General features: G+C 39.1%; 1 protein-coding gene across 1 annotated transcript; it reads left to right on the top strand.

Moving 5' to 3' along the window:
- Nucleotides 1-1,246: 1,246 nt before the first annotated feature.
- On the top strand, nt 1,247-18,379 carry LOC141335509 (GTPase IMAP family member 8-like). Its single transcript, XM_073841000.1, has 9 exons — nt 1,247-1,359; nt 5,932-5,959; nt 6,378-6,704; nt 8,710-8,753; nt 12,400-12,460; nt 12,707-13,009; nt 13,689-14,807; nt 14,937-14,996; nt 15,641-18,379. The coding sequence occupies exons 2-9, from the start codon at nt 5,941-5,943 to the stop codon at nt 16,483-16,485; spliced, it is 2,778 nt and encodes a 925-aa protein (XP_073697101.1). The 5' UTR covers nt 1,247-1,359; nt 5,932-5,940; the 3' UTR covers nt 16,486-18,379.
- The last annotated feature ends 674 nt before the right edge of the window (nt 18,380-19,053 follow it).

Raw genomic sequence — 19,053 nt, forward strand, 5'->3', positions numbered from 1 at the left:
ATTTCATCAAACTCATTAAGGTTTTAATAAGCTTAAGTAGTAGGATTTGTCAACCTATAAAGGAACATTTAATATTTCAGTTCATTGCACACTTGGAGACTAAATGTTTTCATTGAATATTAATTATTTTGAAAACGGAACACGGAAGTAACTACTTAAGCTGTCAGACAAATTTGGTGGAGTAAAGAAAAATCAATATTTGCCTCTAAGACGGAGCAGAAGAGTTAGGCACATCTTATACTTACAAATCTTTATATAATCAAAAGATACGAAACATTACACATCTTTTGATACAATACTAACATGTGACTAAACATTTTAGTTGCCTATTTTTTACAGATTTATTCAGTGCACTTTCCACCATTACCTACATGCAGAGGCGTAGCAACCGGGGACGTCCCCCCGTCCCCCTCACTTTTAGAAACAGGTGGTTCTGTCCTCCGCACCTTTTTTTTTTGACCTACTGCCAATATTTCCCCCACACTTTTAAATTGGCTGCTACGCCCCTCCCTACATGCGAGATGTTGGACTAGACTAGACCATTATGTCCACGCGGGGGCGCCGCCATCCCTTTGTGATTTTGTAATCAAACCGAGCTATTTGACGAATCAGAAGTTTTGACATGTCAGAGAGGCTATTGTGTTTAACTAAAGCGCTTTTTTTATTGATAGTTAGAAGAGCCGACATGCATTGGACGGGTCAATTCATTATGTGAACAAAATATGCCTACTGTATGACTTATTTGAACAGTTATGAACTATATTAATCAGTTTTAATATTTTACAATGAACAAATTTTCTAATTAAACAACGAACATGCTTTAGACCTAGGAGTTGGGTGACCTTGGACGGTTTAAGCAATTGTTTAGCACGGATTTTTACGTGTAGGGATTGCTCTCATAACAGTACAATACAGTATGCATGCAATTAAATATTTTTCTTACGCTTTTATGGTCATATTTGCTGCTTTCATCCTAATGTTATTTTATGTTAAGACATTCACATAAGCATAAAAAGGTAGGCTATTAAAAACAGAAGCTTGGCTGTGCGTTTTCCCCATAGCGGTTTATGGACAATATTAGCCTACAATGGTTCTATTTTAGTCAAATGTCTCAGACTAGTGGATAAGTTTAACACACGCAAATTCAACAAATCATCATAGGATATGGCAGAAGGTTTCCTCCTGTTGGGGGCTGGCATCTGTAGCTGGATGGGACGGTGATTACATGCTCATACCGGTATATGGTGTAAAAGCGAAAGTACTTTCCCGTTTCCCTGAAGCCTATTTGGGGGAGCATTAGGCTACCGTGGTGTCAATATATTCCATCGAATTCCGACAGATGTGTGAAGAACAGATTAGGTAAGAGGAGCTGTTGTAATTCTAATTCAGTGGCGTGCACGGGCGTGAGGTCCGACGGTAAAGTGCCCTTGCGGTCCGGTCTACGTGCCCCCGGTCCGCGATTTCCGCCACTTCGCCCCTGCCCCTCCGGAGGTCTGTGCACGGACGCCACTGTTCTAATCTATACCACAACAATTGTCTCCTTCAAATGCATACACAAAAGTCATGCGCTTGTTTTTATCGTTCATTGCTGAAATAATAATTAGACTCGAGCCTTAAAAAATCACTTTAGCACTGTTGAGTTATTCATTTGTGACGCGGTGAACATTGCAACTCTATTACTAGCTATAGCTATAGCTATTATTAGCTGTGTGCAAAATCGTGTCGACTTTAACTAAACTTGTAAAATGTAAAATGTAATAGGCTAAATTTATTTACCATTTATTTACAAAATGCATTATGTATTTGCTCTGTCTTGGTTTGGTTTTGAAGTGGGGTAAGCAAATAACACCAATGTGATTAAATACATGGTTTAGGAAAAATATTCCACATAGAACTACTATTTTTCATACGTTGTTATAACCATTTTATTTAAAAAGTGCTAAAAACACAAGACTAGACGTTACCTATACAGATTTCCTAGGTTTCCTATTTATACAGTAATAATTAGATAGAAATACAGTGTAAGTCAGTAAGTTTCCCATCAGTCAAGTTTTCTCTCAGAACAGAACACTTCTGTTGACAAATGTATCCAGTTTTACCGATTTGGGCCAGGCTACCCAGGGTTAAGCCGCGGTCACACTAGACTTTGATCATGCTGCAACTGTCGTGATATGACGTCATGCTCTGCTGCGTCTTTTTAAAAGTTAAATTCAGCACATGACACTAATAATACATTTTAAATGTAAAAAAACACAATCTACTACACTTTACCGAAGTGCTGCAGTTTTAAATGTTTAAATTTAATGTTCTTTTCATTCAGCTAGAGGTCAGCTGTGACGTATCGATCTCCTGTTGGTCCCACAGAGTCATGTGATACGAATTCGTTGGTCAGAGTTCACCAAGTTTGAACTTTCAGACGCAGCGAAATGCGAAAATATTTCGCATGGGCTTGCGTTTCGCTGCACTGCATAAAACAGCTTTTTTTACTTAGATTTTTTGTCTTGTTTCCAGCCAAAATATCTACAAATTCTTAAATCAAGAAGGATTTTCTAGACAAGTAAAAATTATTTGCATTAATCTGCCAATGGGGTAAGAAAAATAATCTTGTTTTCTGTTTGAAATAAGGTTATTTTTCTTACCCCATTGGCAGATTATTTTGCTTGTTCTAAGCAAAACCTCACTTAATTTTGACTTGTTTTTACTGAAAACAAGAAAATAATTTGTACTGGTCTAGAAAATGGTTCTTGATTTAAGAATTTTTTTATATTTTGGCTGGAAACAAAAAAAAAAATCTAAGTAAGAAAAGCATTTTTTGCAGTGTGGGTAGGTGTGTGAGGGGGTTCATCAGTTCTATCGACAGTGAAAATGACCCAGCAGCAAAGTTTTCGAAAAACTACCCAGGACCTAGGTGAAAATATTAAAAATAACCCAATAAAATGACCCAACAAGCTGAACCCAGCATTGTTTAGACTGAGTGCAGAAAAACTACCTAGCACCTGGATAAAAATGTTATAAATAACACAAATAAAATGACTCAACAGGCTGAACCCAGCTTTTTTTTTTTTTTTTTAGAGTGTAGGCAAATCATCTGTGACAGTGTTATTTATGCGTAATCTTTCACCATTTCTTTTTTTGCAGAGAATAAAAATTAAATTAAAATTAAATAAAATGTGACCCTGGACCACAAAACCAGTCAAAAGGTTAAATTTGACAAAACTGAGATTTATACATCATATGAAAGCTCAATAAATAAGCTTTCTATTGGTGTATGGTTTGTTAGGATAGGAAAATATTTGGCTGAGATTCATCTATTTGAAATCAGAAATCTGAGGATGCAAAAAAATCAAAAAGACTGAGAAAATCACCTTTAAAGTTGTCCAAATTAGGTTCTTAACAATGCATATTACAAATCAAAAATTACATTTTGATATGTTTACAGTAGGAATTTTACAAAAAATCTTCATGGAACATGAACTTTACTTTATTTCTTAATGATTTTTGTCATAAAAGAAAAATCTAAAATTTTGACCCATGCAATGTATTTTTGGCTATTGCTACAAATATACCCCAGCGACTTAAGACTGGTTTTGTGGTCCAGGGTCACAAATGTTCTTTTCACCATGTTCAAGGCACTTTCTTTTGAAGCATATGAAAGCAACTTATCCTTACATGATGTTTATTTTAATCTCTTTGTAATTTAATTGAGATTTTGAGCACTGTAATCTAGTTTGTCACAAAGGAAACCAAACTTTTGGATGATGGCTTGCATTTCAGCCTGTTTAGTTTTGGCAATCATTTCACTAATTTTAATTGCTAAACAACTCAATTTATATTTCATAAGATCCCAATGCAGTCCATACTGGTTAGTAATTAAACCCTGTTTAAAGGTTTTCATAAATAAATTAAATATTAAATAATACATTTAATTTTATTATTATTATTATATTTTCTAATTTGTTTTTCTAATTCATGAAGTAACTGCAGATTTGTATGTTTGCTATTAGCTATAATACCCACGCACGTGTGAGTGTATTATAAAATGATTATTAACCACCTTCTATTATTATAACCCTCATTTCCCCCTAAAATTTCATTTTAGAATAAAGATAGGTTTGATAGGATTTGGTAGGATTGATAAGAAGTTGATAGGATTCAATAATTCAACACAAAATTCATATCATATAATTTTTTGTCAGTTTAAAACCAAAATAAAGTTAGAATGATGAAAATTAACTTTGCTTACAAATAACAGTTACTAATAATAAATAATAAATATTAATAAAGCAAGATGATTGAAATATGTGAGATATATGACTTTTGAACCGTAAGGTCTACAAGGAAACTTCTTTTCCCCTCTGATTCTGAGTCAAATGTAAAAAATCTTTTTTCTTCTTCCAATGCAGAATAGATGTGTTCAACTTCATGCAGCACTGCCCAGACCAACTGTTTCAGAGACGTTTTCAAGAAACAACAGAAACACTTTTCATATACTGTTTAATACAGCACCAACTGTACAAGAATACATTTCAACATAAGCCTATACTATTTACAGTGGTGCTTGAAAGTTTGTGAACCCCCATTTTTCTGCATAAATATAACCCGAAACATCATCAGATTTATGCACAAGTCAATAGAGAATAAAAAGATACCAATCAAACAAAAAAAAAGACAACTATATATACTCTGGGATGTTGGTAGTCTTCCTCATATGAACCGTTTTCTTCAGGACCTTTCACAATATTTCAACTGGCTTAAGGTCCAGACTTTGACTCTTCCGTTTAAAAACATTAACTTTGTTATTCTTTAACCAGTCTTTGGTAAAAATGACTTGGGGTTATTTTTGTCTTGCTCCATGACCCTCTTTCTCTTAAGATTCAGTTCTCAGGCAGATGTCCTGACATTTTCCTTTAGAATTTGCTGGTAGAATTCAGTATTCTTTGTTCCATCAATGATGGATGTCGTTCTGGCCCAAATGCAGCAAAACAGGCCAATACCATGATACTACTTGCTTTAAACAAGAATGCTTCTCATTTAAACCAAAATCCATTCACAAACCATTTCTCTAATGATCTTTATCAAACAACTCTGCTTTGCACACTATGCAAACACTTGTTCAGTGTTCTCCTGATGGTGGACTCATAAACATTAACATTAGCCAATGTTTGAAAGGACTTGATAATACCTATGAACAGATGGACTCTAATGACAAAAATTTTTACCAGCATGAACTGCTTCAAGTCTGCCGCTAATTGGTCAATGAGTAACCAGTGTTCCAGTTCACCAGTGCACAAGTTTGGGTACACAATGCACTGATTCATAAACTAGGGAGCCGGGGGGCTGACTGGGATGCACACAAAAACTGGGTGAGATCACTCATTCATATTGTGACAGATGGACGCATACATATTACACTAGTAAGACTGGAAGCTTATCAGTGTTCGACAGGGACTAAAAATTGTGATGTAGAAGGTTATGGTATAACTTTTTCGAATCCTTCAGTTGTAGTTAAGGATAGGTCTTGATTAGTTCAAAATTAGCTCATGTCTTCATTAATCATGATTTCATGTTAAAGTAAGTATCATTACAGGCCTTAGTACATGATTATTCAAGTACCAATATTTTAAAGTGTTATCAACAGGTTAATAGAAAAGAAATACATTATACATATTAGAAAACATTTATAATAACAAAAACAATTTAGAAACAACTTTGTCACCTGTATTTTCCTATATGGAATAATATATTAATGATGATGATGATCACAATATTAATAATAGCAAAATCACTACATTTAAAGTATAATTCATTAACTATTCATCAAACATACTTTGTCAGATTTGTATCTGTAATCAAACTGATAAAGGCACTATGACTGAATATTTAGTGTCATTTAAACTGCTCTTTCTCTGTGTGCTTTCTGTCCCTATTTAGGAGAGAAAAATGGCGACTGCTGGCAGCAGTAAGTCTCTGTGTAAAAATTTTGTTTTTATGAAAGCTGTTAACAGTTAACTATATACATGCCCCAAAAGGTGTTTTGGACACTTTAGGCACACTTAAAACTGTGTATATTAGTGTGTACATGTATGTTTACATCTGTGAACTGACTTTCTTCTCTGAAACATGTCACCATTTACTTTCCGTACATGAAAAAGGATGCAGTGAAAGTCAGTTGTAACTGAGGCTGTCAGTCCTTAGCATTCAGCTAACATCTACATTACATTCTTTCTAGTGAAATTCTCTAAAAGTGTCCAAATGCATTTTGGGGCCACTGTAGGTTTTAGACTTTAAAAAAGTTCTTCTTAGCATCAGTTAACATTTAGAATAATTTATATATATAATAAGTGTGACTTAACACTGGTTTGTCTTTTTCATCACAGATGAGTTTCAGCTGGAAGTCCCTGAAGACAGAGTTTGTGTTGAATGGGGCTCTGGATTCACTGTTACATGTCATCTGTCTCCTAAAATCAGTGCTGCTGACATGGAGATCAGGTGGTTTAAGGGGACAGACTGTGTGTGTGTCTATAAGAACAGCCAGGTGATAGAGGGCAGGAGATATGAGGACAGGCTGAAAATGATCTATGATGACCTGAAAAGTGGAAATGTGTCCTTAAACTTGACACAGTTCATTGATTCAGATGAAGGAGATTACCTGTGTCAGGTAATCAGTGGAGACAGAACGGAGGAGGTAACTATAAAAATAAAAAGTGAGTATTTCATATCTCTACATCACCTTAGTATCACCTACATCATCTTAGCATCTCCATGATAAAAGTTCTTTTAAAAGTGAACCAAAAAAATGCAAAGCGGACAGAAACCTAGATTTGGAGGGCATTACTGAAGAAATTTAGCTATTTTTGTTGTTTAAATTCTTTAATTGAATTGTAACTGAAGATAACCTGTAGAGCTTCTGTTTGTCTAAACAAGGAATATACAGTTGAAACAAAACAGCTGAAACTGCTAATAAATAGATTAAAATTGCACACTGTCAGCTCGTGAAAGAGAAATACTTTATAATTAAGCAAATGGGATAAAGCACATCCAGCCTAGATGGCTGTATTGTTTATAATGAGAATAATCTAGTGTAGCTACAGAGACCAAGTTGTAACTAACCTAATTTCATTAAGAATTAAGTAAAAATTTGTTTCATTTGGACATTTCAATAGCAATAGGAGATGTATATCTTGCACTAAACCTAATCTGTAAAAAATGCCACAATGTATCAAGTAGGCTGGAGCTATGGGCATAGCGAAATGTTAGGATGTGCTTAAAGGTAGGGGCATGGAGAAAGGTCTTTATGATTAACAAAGCTGTATGTCATGGTGTGGGGGTAGGGCTGGGTTACAGGTAGTTTCAGGGTAGTTTACTGACTCACCTTTCAGGATGCCTCCTTTCAGCACGTACATGTCTATAGCTGCAGCTACCCCTAAATGTAGTTTGTTACAATATAATACTGTACTTACAGTAACAATAAAATGCTATATTTTGTACAATATTTATATGACAGGAGAAACACAAGATTTGTCTCTGTATCATCAGAAATTCACTTCCAGAACAAAATTTACAGATAATTTACTAACCCCCTTGTCATCCAAGATGTTCTTGTCTTTCTTTCTTCAGTCCAGTGTTAAAGGAGAAGTCCGGTGTGATATTGACCTAAAGTGTAATGAATCATGATACCGAGTGTGAACTTACCTTTCATAGCTCATCTCGGCTTGTCCCCTGCACTACGAAACCTGCCGCTAGTTAGCCGATGCTAACAACAGGTTGTCGTTGAGGGTGCCTCGGGCATCGGACTAGCCATGTAAATAAATCACTTTTTTACACCATTTACGAGGCACACAGTAGCTCCACACTTCATTGGTAGACTTCCTAGGGCCCTGACATTTAAAACGAGACATTGAGAACTTTGAAAAAGCACTGGTAGTTTATTTACAAGAAGATTTATACAGACAATACCTTCAGGAAATGTACAGTTCGCCGCCATCTTGAATTTAGTCATGATAAGTCGAGTGACGAGCAGGAAGGAAACTAAAATACTGCTTCATAAAACTCAGTAGCTTCATCGTCCGACATCCTTGCAATTGCCAACTGTCTGCACTAACTCCAGTCCAAAAGTAACGTGAGTACTCACATGACTTATCAGGTTGTAGTTTCCTTCCTGCTCGTCACTCGACTTATCGTGACTAAATTCAAGATGGCGAAAATGAGACGTTAATGAAACGAAAACTCGTTTTGAATGACAAAAACTATGACAAAAATCTATTGACTAAAATCGTATGATATTTAGTCGACTAAAACTAAAATCAATTCAAATGACTAAAGTATGACTAAAACTAAATGGCATTTTAGTCAATTGACTATGACTAAAACTAAATCGAAATTTGCTGTCAAAATTAAGTTTTTTGAGGAGAACATTTTAGGGTTTTTCTTTATATAGTGGACTTCAATGAAACAACTGAAGAAAGAAAGACATGAACATCTTGGATGACAAGGGGTTATCTAATTATCTGTAATTTTTTGTTCTGGATGTGAACTTCTCCTTAATTACATGGTTCTCTTGAAATAACCTAAACTTTAAATTTTCAGTCAGGCACCCCCTTGAAATAAATACACTATCAATAAAATTCAGAAACAGGTCTTTTCATCACTCTTATTTTTTTATCTTTTTATCTGTATATTTATGTTTTATCTGTGTATCTGTATCCATAGTTTTCAACAAAAGACGAGGAGCTTACACACTGTGGACTTTCAAGGTTAGTGTGGGAAAAACTGTTAATTTTATCATGACAGTAACAAATTCTCATTAAACTTTTATTATTATTATTATTATTAGGGCCAAGCACCAAAAGTACTCAACTATTCTGTTATGTTTTCTTCTTCTTTTTCTGGTTTTGAGTCTATGGCAGCTAATAGAACCGCTTCCAGGAAAGTTTTGAAATTTGGCCCACACATCGGGGACAGACTCAATATTAACCACAGCAAGTTAAGGGTCTCTGACTCAAACCCTCTAGCCAAACCAACAGCTCAAATGCACACTCATATTTATGCAATAATTTTTGTGTAAAGTTTAGACAGAAAAATATTTTTCCCTCTGATTCCAAGGCAAATGCATACAAGAATTTACATTTCTGTGGCACAAGATTTTATGCAATTAAAAAAAAAAAAAAAAACATTCTTTTTTTAACTCATCCTGGATGTCTGATTTTTTTTTCCCCAAAATTGGCTCATTTTTTAAAAAACGCCTCAGGCTATTTTTTTTTTTTTTTGGCTTGGCGCGTCATGTTAAAAACTGACCTATCAATGATATTGGTGCTTATGTTCACGTGCCTGGAGCTGCTGAAGTTACAGTAAACACGACTTGGTGGTGCTTAACCACAAAACAGTATTGCCGAGCACACATGCATACCTAACGACGAAGAGGAAATAAGTAGACAAAGAAGATGCATCGAGGCAAGATGAATGTAGAGCTTTGGTGTCTGAACACAGAAAGCTTTATGACAAATGCGACAGCGACTACAAAAATCTTGATAAGAGGGAGTTGTTATGGAGAGGAATTCCACCTTTAGTACCAGGGTATTGCTGTTTCTCATTAAGTGCCATCTAATGTCAGAGAGTACATTTGCACATTCACGCGGCTCATCAAAGACGTGGCGAAAAAAGTCTCACAATATGTCACGTATCAGCCGTTCCTCACGCAACTCATCTTCACAAATCACCGTCACCTGGACCCAATCACCCGCGCACCTGTCCGCAATCATCCTCCTCACTATAAGAACGCACGCCACACACCACTCACTGTCCGGGCTCGTTCCCACGAAAGCGGACTGTAGTGTCTCTCTCATTGGAGTTTCGCTATCAAAATATCTACCTGATCGTACTTACCTGAACTCTGTCTTGTTCCAGTCTTCCTAGTTCCAGTCATCCGAGTATTCCCAGTTCCTGTCTTCTGTGGTGTGTGCCGTAAGTCAACTTCCTCATCGCTTAAGGATCGTTGGATACGGACTCCTTCGTCGAACTCCCGCTGCAAGTATCCTGCAAATAGAAGCCACAGTTATACACGGCACCTATCTACCTGGTTCAATCCATCCCACGCAAGCAATACTCACCTTCATCGGGTCTTCTCTCTCCACCGGCACTGCTGCTTAATAAATAAACATTACCTGTTCTCCACTTACCTTGTTGTCCCGTCTGCTTCCTAACAGAAGCCCGGACCGAAAACAGAAAGCAGCATGTACAACCCCGATCCAGAGCCCAGCCAGCAGCTATCACCCTACAGCACGGAGCACCAGCCAGAGCCCGCCGCAGCCGCAGCGCAAAGATCTGCCGGATTTAAAGCGACAGAGGACGTCGCGACTGACCAGGTGTGTGAGCCGGCTAGCGTCACCGTGGGAGTACTCGTGGAGATCGAGGGCTTGGAGGAAAGCCCCGCCCACACTCCTAACCCTGAGGGTGAGCTGAGACTGCGCTGTGGAGGATATTATGAGGAATTATTGGAGATATTTGAAGCAGATTTAATTGACTGGTTTGGAGAAATAATGTCCTACCCTCCTGAGTCCCCGCTGGTTCCGCCCAGCCGTCCTGAGTCCCCGCTGGTTCCGCCCAGCCGTCCTGAGTTCCCGCTGGTTCCGCCCAGCCGTCCAGAATCTCCGCCAGTTTCATCCAGTCTTCCAGAGTCTCCGATGGTTCCGTCCAGTCATCCAGAGTCTTCTCCGGTCTCGTCCAGTTCTCCAGAATCTCCGCTGGTTCCGTCAAATGCTCCAAGGTCTCCAAAGTTCCCACCCAGCCTCCCTCTCCCGCCTCCACGCAAACCAGCCAGTCCTCCAGCCCTGTCTCCGCTGCCGCCCGTCTGTCCCACAGCTCACCCTCAGGCAGCGCCACCTAGGAGTGTGGTGCCATCGTGGGACATCCAGGCTCCAGCTGCACCAAGGCGGATCATTCCCCAGTCCCTGCCTACATCCTCCGAGTCCTGGACTCCACCTCGGTCCTCCGACCCTTCGGCTCCGCCTTGGCTCCTGGCTCCCTCATCTCCACCGTGGCTCGTCATCCCACCAGCTCCACCGGGCTCCCTCGTCTCTCCGGCTCCGCCTTGGTCAGTCGTTGACCATCCGTCGCCTCAGGACTCCACTCCTCCGGCTTCACCTCGTCATTCCGTCCCTCTGGCTCCGTCAGGCTCCTCCTTCCCTCCAGCTCCGCCTATGTCCTCTGTCGCTCCGGTGTCACTGCGGTCTTCCGGAGCCCCAGCTCTGCCTCGGTCCCCTGAGCCGGCTGCGTCACCTTGGCCCTCCAGACCTGCGGTGTCACCCTGGCTCTCCGTCTGCTCGGCTACTCCTGGCTCATCTTCCCCAGAAGCTTCGTCTCCGTCGCTCGTCCCCAGGGTGTCGTGGGCCAGTTCTCCACCATGGCTCCTCCCTCCCTCGACTCCGCCCTGGGGTGTCTTCCTGGCTGGGCTCTGGACCATCATCCGGCTCCTCCTACTTATGACTACACTCTGGCTCCTTCCTCCTTCCACTCCACCCTGGCCTCACGTCCCAGTTCATATGTCCATCTCCAGTTCGTCACCTGCTCCTCACCCGCCTCCTGAACCCCCACCCTCCCTCCGCTGGTGTATCCATTTCGGCGCGAGGACGCGCCGTTCCGGGAGGGGGGCCATATGTCACGTATCAGCCGTTCCTCACGCAACTCATCTTCACAAATCACCGTCACCTGGACCCAATCACCCGCGCACCTGTCCGCAATCATCCTCCTCACTATAAGAACGCACGCCACACACCACTCACTGTCCGGGCTCGTTCCCACGAAAGCGGACTGTAGTGTCTCTCTCATTGGAGTTTCGCTATCAAAATATCTACCTGATCGTACTTACCTGAACTCTGTCTTGTTCCAGTCTTCCTAGTTCCAGTCATCCGAGTATTCCCAGTTCCTGTCTTCTGTGGTGTGTGCCGTAAGTCAACTTCCTCATCGCTTAAGGATCGTTGGATACGGACTCCTTCGTCGAACTCCCGCTGCAAGTATCCTGCAAATAGAAGCCACAGTTATACACGGCACCTATCTACCTGGTTCAATCCATCCCACGCAAGCAATACTCACCTTCATCGGGTCTTCTCTCTCCACCGGCACTGCTGCTTAATAAATAAACATTACCTGTTCTCCACTTACCTTGTTGTCCCGTCTGCTTCCTAACACAATAAGTGTGCGATAATCATCCTGGTGTGTATGAGGCTTTACAGTATTAAAAAGGAAAATAGTGTGTCGATAAGGTCAATAGTAAACACTCCATTTTCAGTTAAAGTCAGTTTATCATTAATTCAGTGATGTCATTTTCCACCTCAGTTCAGTTCAAATAGTATCTGTGCAATCAAGTTGATGATATCGCTAAAAATATATGTTTTCTGTTCACAGCAAAACAAAAAATGGACTGAGGAGGAGAGAATAAAAATGGATGAGGAGTCTTTAATGACAGGTAGCTGTTGTATTAAAGATCAGGATCAACAAAAGGAACACACTTGCCTGGCATTAATGTGCTGTAGTATCTAAATAATTGTTTTTTCCTCAAATTTCCTTTACATTTAAGTTCCAATGTATCTCCAGTGTAGTCTGATTGAATTTAACCTATACAAAATGATCATTGCCTTACTTCATCTATTGTGACAGTTATTTCCATTTAATTTTCCATTTTATGATGACATGATTTGAAACCTTCTCCTAGAAAATCACACTCTTCAAATGAAGGACGTGGCATTAAAAGAAAATGTCAGTCTTCTTAAAAGAACTATTAATGAATTGGAACAAACAACCAGAGAAGTTGAGAAGAAACAGAATCAGCTTGAGGAAAAAGACACACAATTGAAGAATATAAGCAAGCAGATGACTGAGAAAGAGAAACTGCTGGAGAGCACAATCAAAGAGATGGAAACCAATAAACAACAACTGGAGACACTGACAAAGGAACTAGAGAAACAGAGCATGCAACTACAAGGGATGGTGATCCAACTGGAAGAACAGCAAAAAGGTAAGGACTTTTTTTGCATAATTTTTCTTCAGCTTAGTAAGTGCTCAAAAATTGATTTTCCAAACTACTTGTCATATGCAGAGTCATGGGAATGCTGAAGGCAGAAAAAAAAAATGCTGAATGGCTAGTCCTTACAGGGCTGATGCATGCATGCTCGCACCTACAGACAATTTAAGTGTGTCTCCAACTCACCTATCTTGCATGTCTTTGAATTGTGAGGGACACCCACACCAATACAGAGAAACAATGCTATCCACTTAGCCACAGTCATGTAGAAATTCTGCATGATAGCAGCATGGGTAGTAAACCTGGACAAAACCCCACCCTCAATTGTAATTATTTGTGCATACATATGACTTCACTCCAACACTTTTCAGTTGTAAAGATTCTCAAGTACATTTCCACTTCACCTTCCCACATAAATAAACTCCCACAATAAAAAAACAAGTACAAACAACAATAGTTCCACACTTCCTTCGTCAAGTGCCCCCCCCCCCCCCCCCCCCTTGGTTTTCAAGTCAGTAAATTGACGAAAATAAATCATGTTGCATGATTCATTTAAATAATCTTCCATAAATGTTGCATCTGAAAGGCAAACTCATACAAATGCATATACAATAAGGTACATTGCAAAATGTGTCCACACCTTTTCTTCGCTAATTTTTCACTTCTTTATCAGTTCCACATTCAGATTTAAGACTGGTTCTTTTGGGAGCGTCTGGATATGGGAAAAGTACAGTAGGAAACATGATCCTGGGCATAGAAAAGGAGATCCAGATTGGAACATCTACAGAAATCCAGCAGAGTGTGAGCAGACAGGGAGAGGCGGCTGGGAGGAAGTTGACTGTGGTGGAAACACCTGACTGGTTCTGCTCTGGACTCTCTCTGGAGGACGTGAGACAGGATGCCGAACTCTGTGTCCGTCTGTCTGCTCCAGGACCCCACACCTTCCTCTTTGTCATACCAGTGAAAGAGTCTGCTGGAGGAATGCTGGAGAAAATGGAGGAGATCTTTGGAGAAAGATGTTGGAGGAACACCATAATCCTTTTCACCGTTTCTGATGAGAAACAAGAAAAGAACATTGAAGAGTTTGTTCAGTCAGGGAATCAGGAGGTGCAGAGACTTGTAGAGAAATGTGAGAACAGGTTTCACTGTCTTAATATTGATCAGAGTGGAGATAATTTTCCAGTCTCACAGCTGATGGAGAAGATTGACAAGATGGTGGCTGGAAACACTGAGACATTCTATAGCAGTGAGATCTACCTGCAGATCAATGAGATGGCAAAAAAAATTGTGAAAGAATTAAAAAAAATTAAAGAAAGACAGCACAGAGAAGTCAGCAAGAAATTAGATGGGGAAATGCAAGAGGCACTTCACAGATTTAGAAGTAAAATCAAATTACTATACGAACATGTAAGTCAGATTGAAGAAAGAATAACACAACTTGAGAGAAAAATAAAAGAAGAAAAACATGAAGAGATAATAAAAGAGCTTGAAAGAGAGCTGGAGAGAGAGAAACAGCAAAGGCAGATGACTGAGGATCAACTTAGAGAATCTAAAGAACAGTGGGAGAAGGAGAGGAGTGAAATGGAGGAGAGACACCGACAAGAGGTGGAGAAGATAAAGGAGACATGTAATCAAGACTTAATGAAGATGGTTATGGCAAAATTTCAGATCATACTGTCTGATATCTTTTTTTCTATGACAGAAGAGCACAAGATAATGAAGGTGGAAAGAAAGACACTGAAACAAAAACTCGGAAAATCAAAGTCTCAGTCAAAAAGTGGAGAAAAGGAAGGTAAAGACAATCAGATATTTTTGAAAGTTGTTTACATTGAATTGACTATATTATTTCATTAATATAGGTCAATGTAGCATGGTAAGGCATAAAGATACATATTGTTATTAAAAATATTTTTTTTTATAGATGTCATAGAAACCTCAGCAGCACCAATAAAAAGGAACAGCATGGATGAACCTCCAAAGTGTAAGTAACATTATGAGTAACATAAATAAATTATAGAGATATGTAAAATTATAAACCACGCAAAGACCGGAAGAATAACCATAAAAGCGTAGGTAATTGTTAGATTTGCAATTAGATTTTGAGATGAGTTTTACCTATGGTTGGTAAACCCTTTATTACTCAACTGCCTTTATAGTAAATACTTAAAAGCTGAAAACACAGAATACACATCAAAGATTTTATATATAAGAAGACTGTGCACTCCTATTACTTATGAATGAGTGCAATACCCAATATGGTGAATAAGCCCCGCCTTCTAAATGAAAGAGCCAATCGTTGATTAGTAAAGTCAACGTGTCACTGCAGCTGCCGTTATACACTCCAGTTCCTATAGAATGGGGCAGCGTTCACAAATTCACACATGACTCCGCATGCCTGCTGAGCCTGTTGTCAAATTTTTTATTGGTGTTTTCACAATTTCACAATTTAATCTGAGCTTAGTGAACAGTTTTGGAGAATTTGATGTTTCCCTATTTAAAGAGATAGGAGCTGCACTTGCATGTTCAAGAGGTTTTTCAAAAATCGCTGCAGAGATATACATTTAGAATACTTTAATTCATGAATTATATTGAAAGCCAGTTGACTTTCCTCTGATTTTTTTTAAGTGAGTGCAGAAGCATCCCCTCCAGAGCTGGGATCAGAACTCAGGCTGGTTCTGTTGGGAAGGTCTGAATCTGGAAAGAGAGCGGCAGGAAACATAATCCTGGGCAGAGAGGAGGGAAGCCACTTTAGTACATCTACAGAAATCCAGAAAAGTGAGAGCAGACAGGGGGAGGTGGCTGGGAGGAAGGTGAAAATGGTGGAAACTCCTGACTGGTTCTGCTCTGGACTCTCTCTTGAGGAGCTGAGACAGGATGTCAAACATTGTGTTTGTCAGTCTACTCCAGGACCCCACGCCTTTCTCCTTGTCATACCAGTACAAGAGTCCACTGGAGAGGAAAGAGGGATGCAGGAGAAATTGGAGGTGATTTTTGGAGAAAGATGTTGGAGGAACATTGTGATTCTTTTCACGGTTACTGAGGAAAAACAAGAGAAGAACATTGAAGAGTTTGTCCACTCAGGGAATCCAGAGGTCCAGAGACTTGTAGAGAAATGTGGGTACAGGTTTCACTGTCTCAACATTAATCAGAGTGAAGATGATTCTCAGGTCCCACAGTTGCTGCAGAAGATTGAGTTGATGATAGGTGGAAACACAGAAAGATTCTATAGCAGTGAGATCTACCTTGAGACTGAATCACAGATCAGAGAGATGGAGGAACAGCTCATGAGAGAGAGAGAGGAGAGGAATAGGATTAGCAGTCAGGTAGAAGACAAGGACAGAGAGATAGAATATCTCAAAAGCATCATCTCAGAGCACACAGAAACTCAAGAAAACCGCTGTGGACTAATGAACTGGTTTAAAAAGCTCTGCTGTTGCTGTTGTCCACAGTCTTATGAAACTGTACTCTGAAAGCACTAATTCTTCTATATAGTATGACGCTCATACAAAGACCCTACGTTTCTTACTTCATTGCTGATCTTATATGATCAAATATGTTTCTCTCAGTTCCCAATATGTTTAGGTCAAATACCTGGTGTATGGAGTGGTGGGAGTGGTTTGAAAGCACTCTAACCCTCTTTTCCACCAGCAGGTACTGAGTGCTAGTTCAGAGCTAGTGCTAGTGCAACTCATTATGCTTTTGAATTGCTGTAGCATTCTATTGATGCCACATGCCGAGCGGTACGCACAGTGCCAACACATCCCGAACAAGCCTGATATCAACAATGGCTTTGCGAATCTACATTGGCATCCAATCCAAACACAGTGAATCCAACATGTTTCTTGTTTAGAAAAAAAAAAGGCTGGTCAAAAGTTTCTGTTTGTCTTGATGGTCACAGTATACTCCCAGCCCGAGACGCAAGCGGTTCTTACTTCTAGACCAGCAATGTTTTAGTGCTACTTACGAACCAATTTTCCAGGTTCTGAGCTGGTGCTTTGGGTGTTGAAAGACAAAGAACTGATTTTAAACTATGCTTTGGCTCCGAACCAACACTCGAACTGGCTAAGTGGAAAAGGGGTATCTTTGTTCTTGGTAGATAATTGGCACTCAGATCCATTTACAGGCTTTTTTGAGTTTCAACTTAAGTAAATGTGATGTAATTAAGCTCTCTAGAACCACAGATAAAAAAAATGGTCATCATGACAGCACCAACTCATGGTTTTTGCCTGTTTAATTAGTTACAAAGAGTCAATAACAGTGAAAGTTAATTATATGGACTGTGAAGAAACAAAATGCTCTTGATATTTACAATTAATTAATCTTGGCTGCTGTTTTACACATCAAGAAAACTTTTCTTCCACCCATGCACTGCCAATAGTATTTTGATACCTTAGGTTGCCAGTTGCCTGAAAACACAGTGTATGGAAAACAGCAAATAAACTCAGAGTCAGAGACTGTGGAGTCTACTAGATCTAAAATGCCATTCCGATATAAAAGCTGCAGTTAATTATTGAAGATTTTATGGCTACACTCGTTATTGGACTTTTCCGTTTTATGGATGTTGCCATCTTTGATATTGCGTCGTTCACTGTTGATATGGATATTGGTTAGAAAAATAGGCTGGTGAGCTTCTGGGTGAAATAGACATTTCGAGTGTCGAGACTTATATCTGTAAGTTCTCAAAACTCAAAACTGGCAGTCTGAATGCAGCCATTGTGTGCAGCTTCTCGAGAGCATCTGCAAGAGCATTGATGAAGGCAAAGCTGTTTCTCATTTGGCTGGATTCATCGATGACAACAGTCATGTGTTTTTATTTTTAACACCTTCAATTCTGCTAATTTAATGTTCACAAATTAGCTTTTATAACAGCAGAAATTAAAATTATTTATGTGTGAGTATGCCAGTGGGGTACGGTTGAGACAGTGTATCAACTACCACTCATATTACCTACACTCTAAAAAGTGCTGGGTTAAAAAATAACCCAACCATAACCCAGCTGCTGGGTAACTATGGGACAGAACACGCGTTGGGTTGTTTTGACCCAAGTGCTGGGTTAAACCATTTGACCCAAAATGCTGGGTTGTTTATTTGACCCAACCAGTGGGTCAGATTAACTGTGTTGCTGGGTTAAACACTACCTAAATATTGGGTTATTTGTTGTCTAATTGCCTTGCTACCTTTATATTTACCAATAATAATATATCAATCACAAAAGAATGTAAAATTATTGTTTTTCTGTAATACAGTGACACAACACAAAAAAATGCATCTGTAAATGTCAATTTAATGTGTTTTCATATTTCTTTTTAATACAGTTTTCAAATAGGTGCAGCTGTCACACATTTTGTCCAACCCTTACAGACACAAATAACGGTTTTAGTAGATCAGTTTCTTTTAACACAAAACTGTAAACAAGGCTCAATATATTCCTATTCTTTATGTCAACATTGCAGCAGCAGAACACTCAAAAATTAATTATTACCACATTAGAATCATTCCAAACATCGTGCCATTAAAACTAAGCCAAACAAAGAGTCCACCAGACAATACTTACAATTTAAAACATGTTACAAGTGGCCAAAAAAAAAAAAAACTGTTGCCCTCAAAAACTTCACACATGAAGACTTATGTCCATCAATATGATATACTGCAAGCTGGAGAAATTCCCAGGCAACAAGTCCGCTTCAATGGCATGGCCTGGAACAATGGCGAAGGTCTAGAAATGTTGTTGTCGCATCCCAAGGCTCAAATCCACCATGTTGATCCCCACCTGTTAATTATACGGCATTTAGTCTTGCAACATAACTAACATTTTAAGTTAAGTGTATTTTATGAACATAAACACAGAGGCATGAAATAAATTCTCATTTTACATCTCAACTTTTCATACAGTTGTGGCCAAAATTATTAGAACACTAGTATTTTCACCAGCTAAATGAGGTTTTAAGTCAGTGATTTCTATCTTTTGCTGTAGTGTGTCAGTAGGAAATATCGGTTTACATTTCCATTCATTTTGCCATTAATTGTGATAATCCAGT

The sequence above is a fragment of the Garra rufa genome, chromosome 5 (assembly GCF_049309525.1).
Source record: "Garra rufa chromosome 5, GarRuf1.0, whole genome shotgun sequence".
In the NCBI taxonomy this organism is placed as follows: Eukaryota; Metazoa; Chordata; class Actinopteri; order Cypriniformes; family Cyprinidae; genus Garra; species Garra rufa.

Bases quoted from the DNA above. Each gene is read 5' to 3' on its own strand.
- LOC141335509 (XM_073841000.1), top strand. The intron at 13,010-13,688 runs GTAAGGACTTTT...CTTCTTTATCAG, and splicing joins ACTGGAAGAACAGCAAAAAG to TTCCACATTCAGATTTAAGA. The intron at 14,808-14,936 runs GTAAAGACAATC...TTTTTTTTATAG, and splicing joins AAAAAGTGGAGAAAAGGAAG to ATGTCATAGAAACCTCAGCA.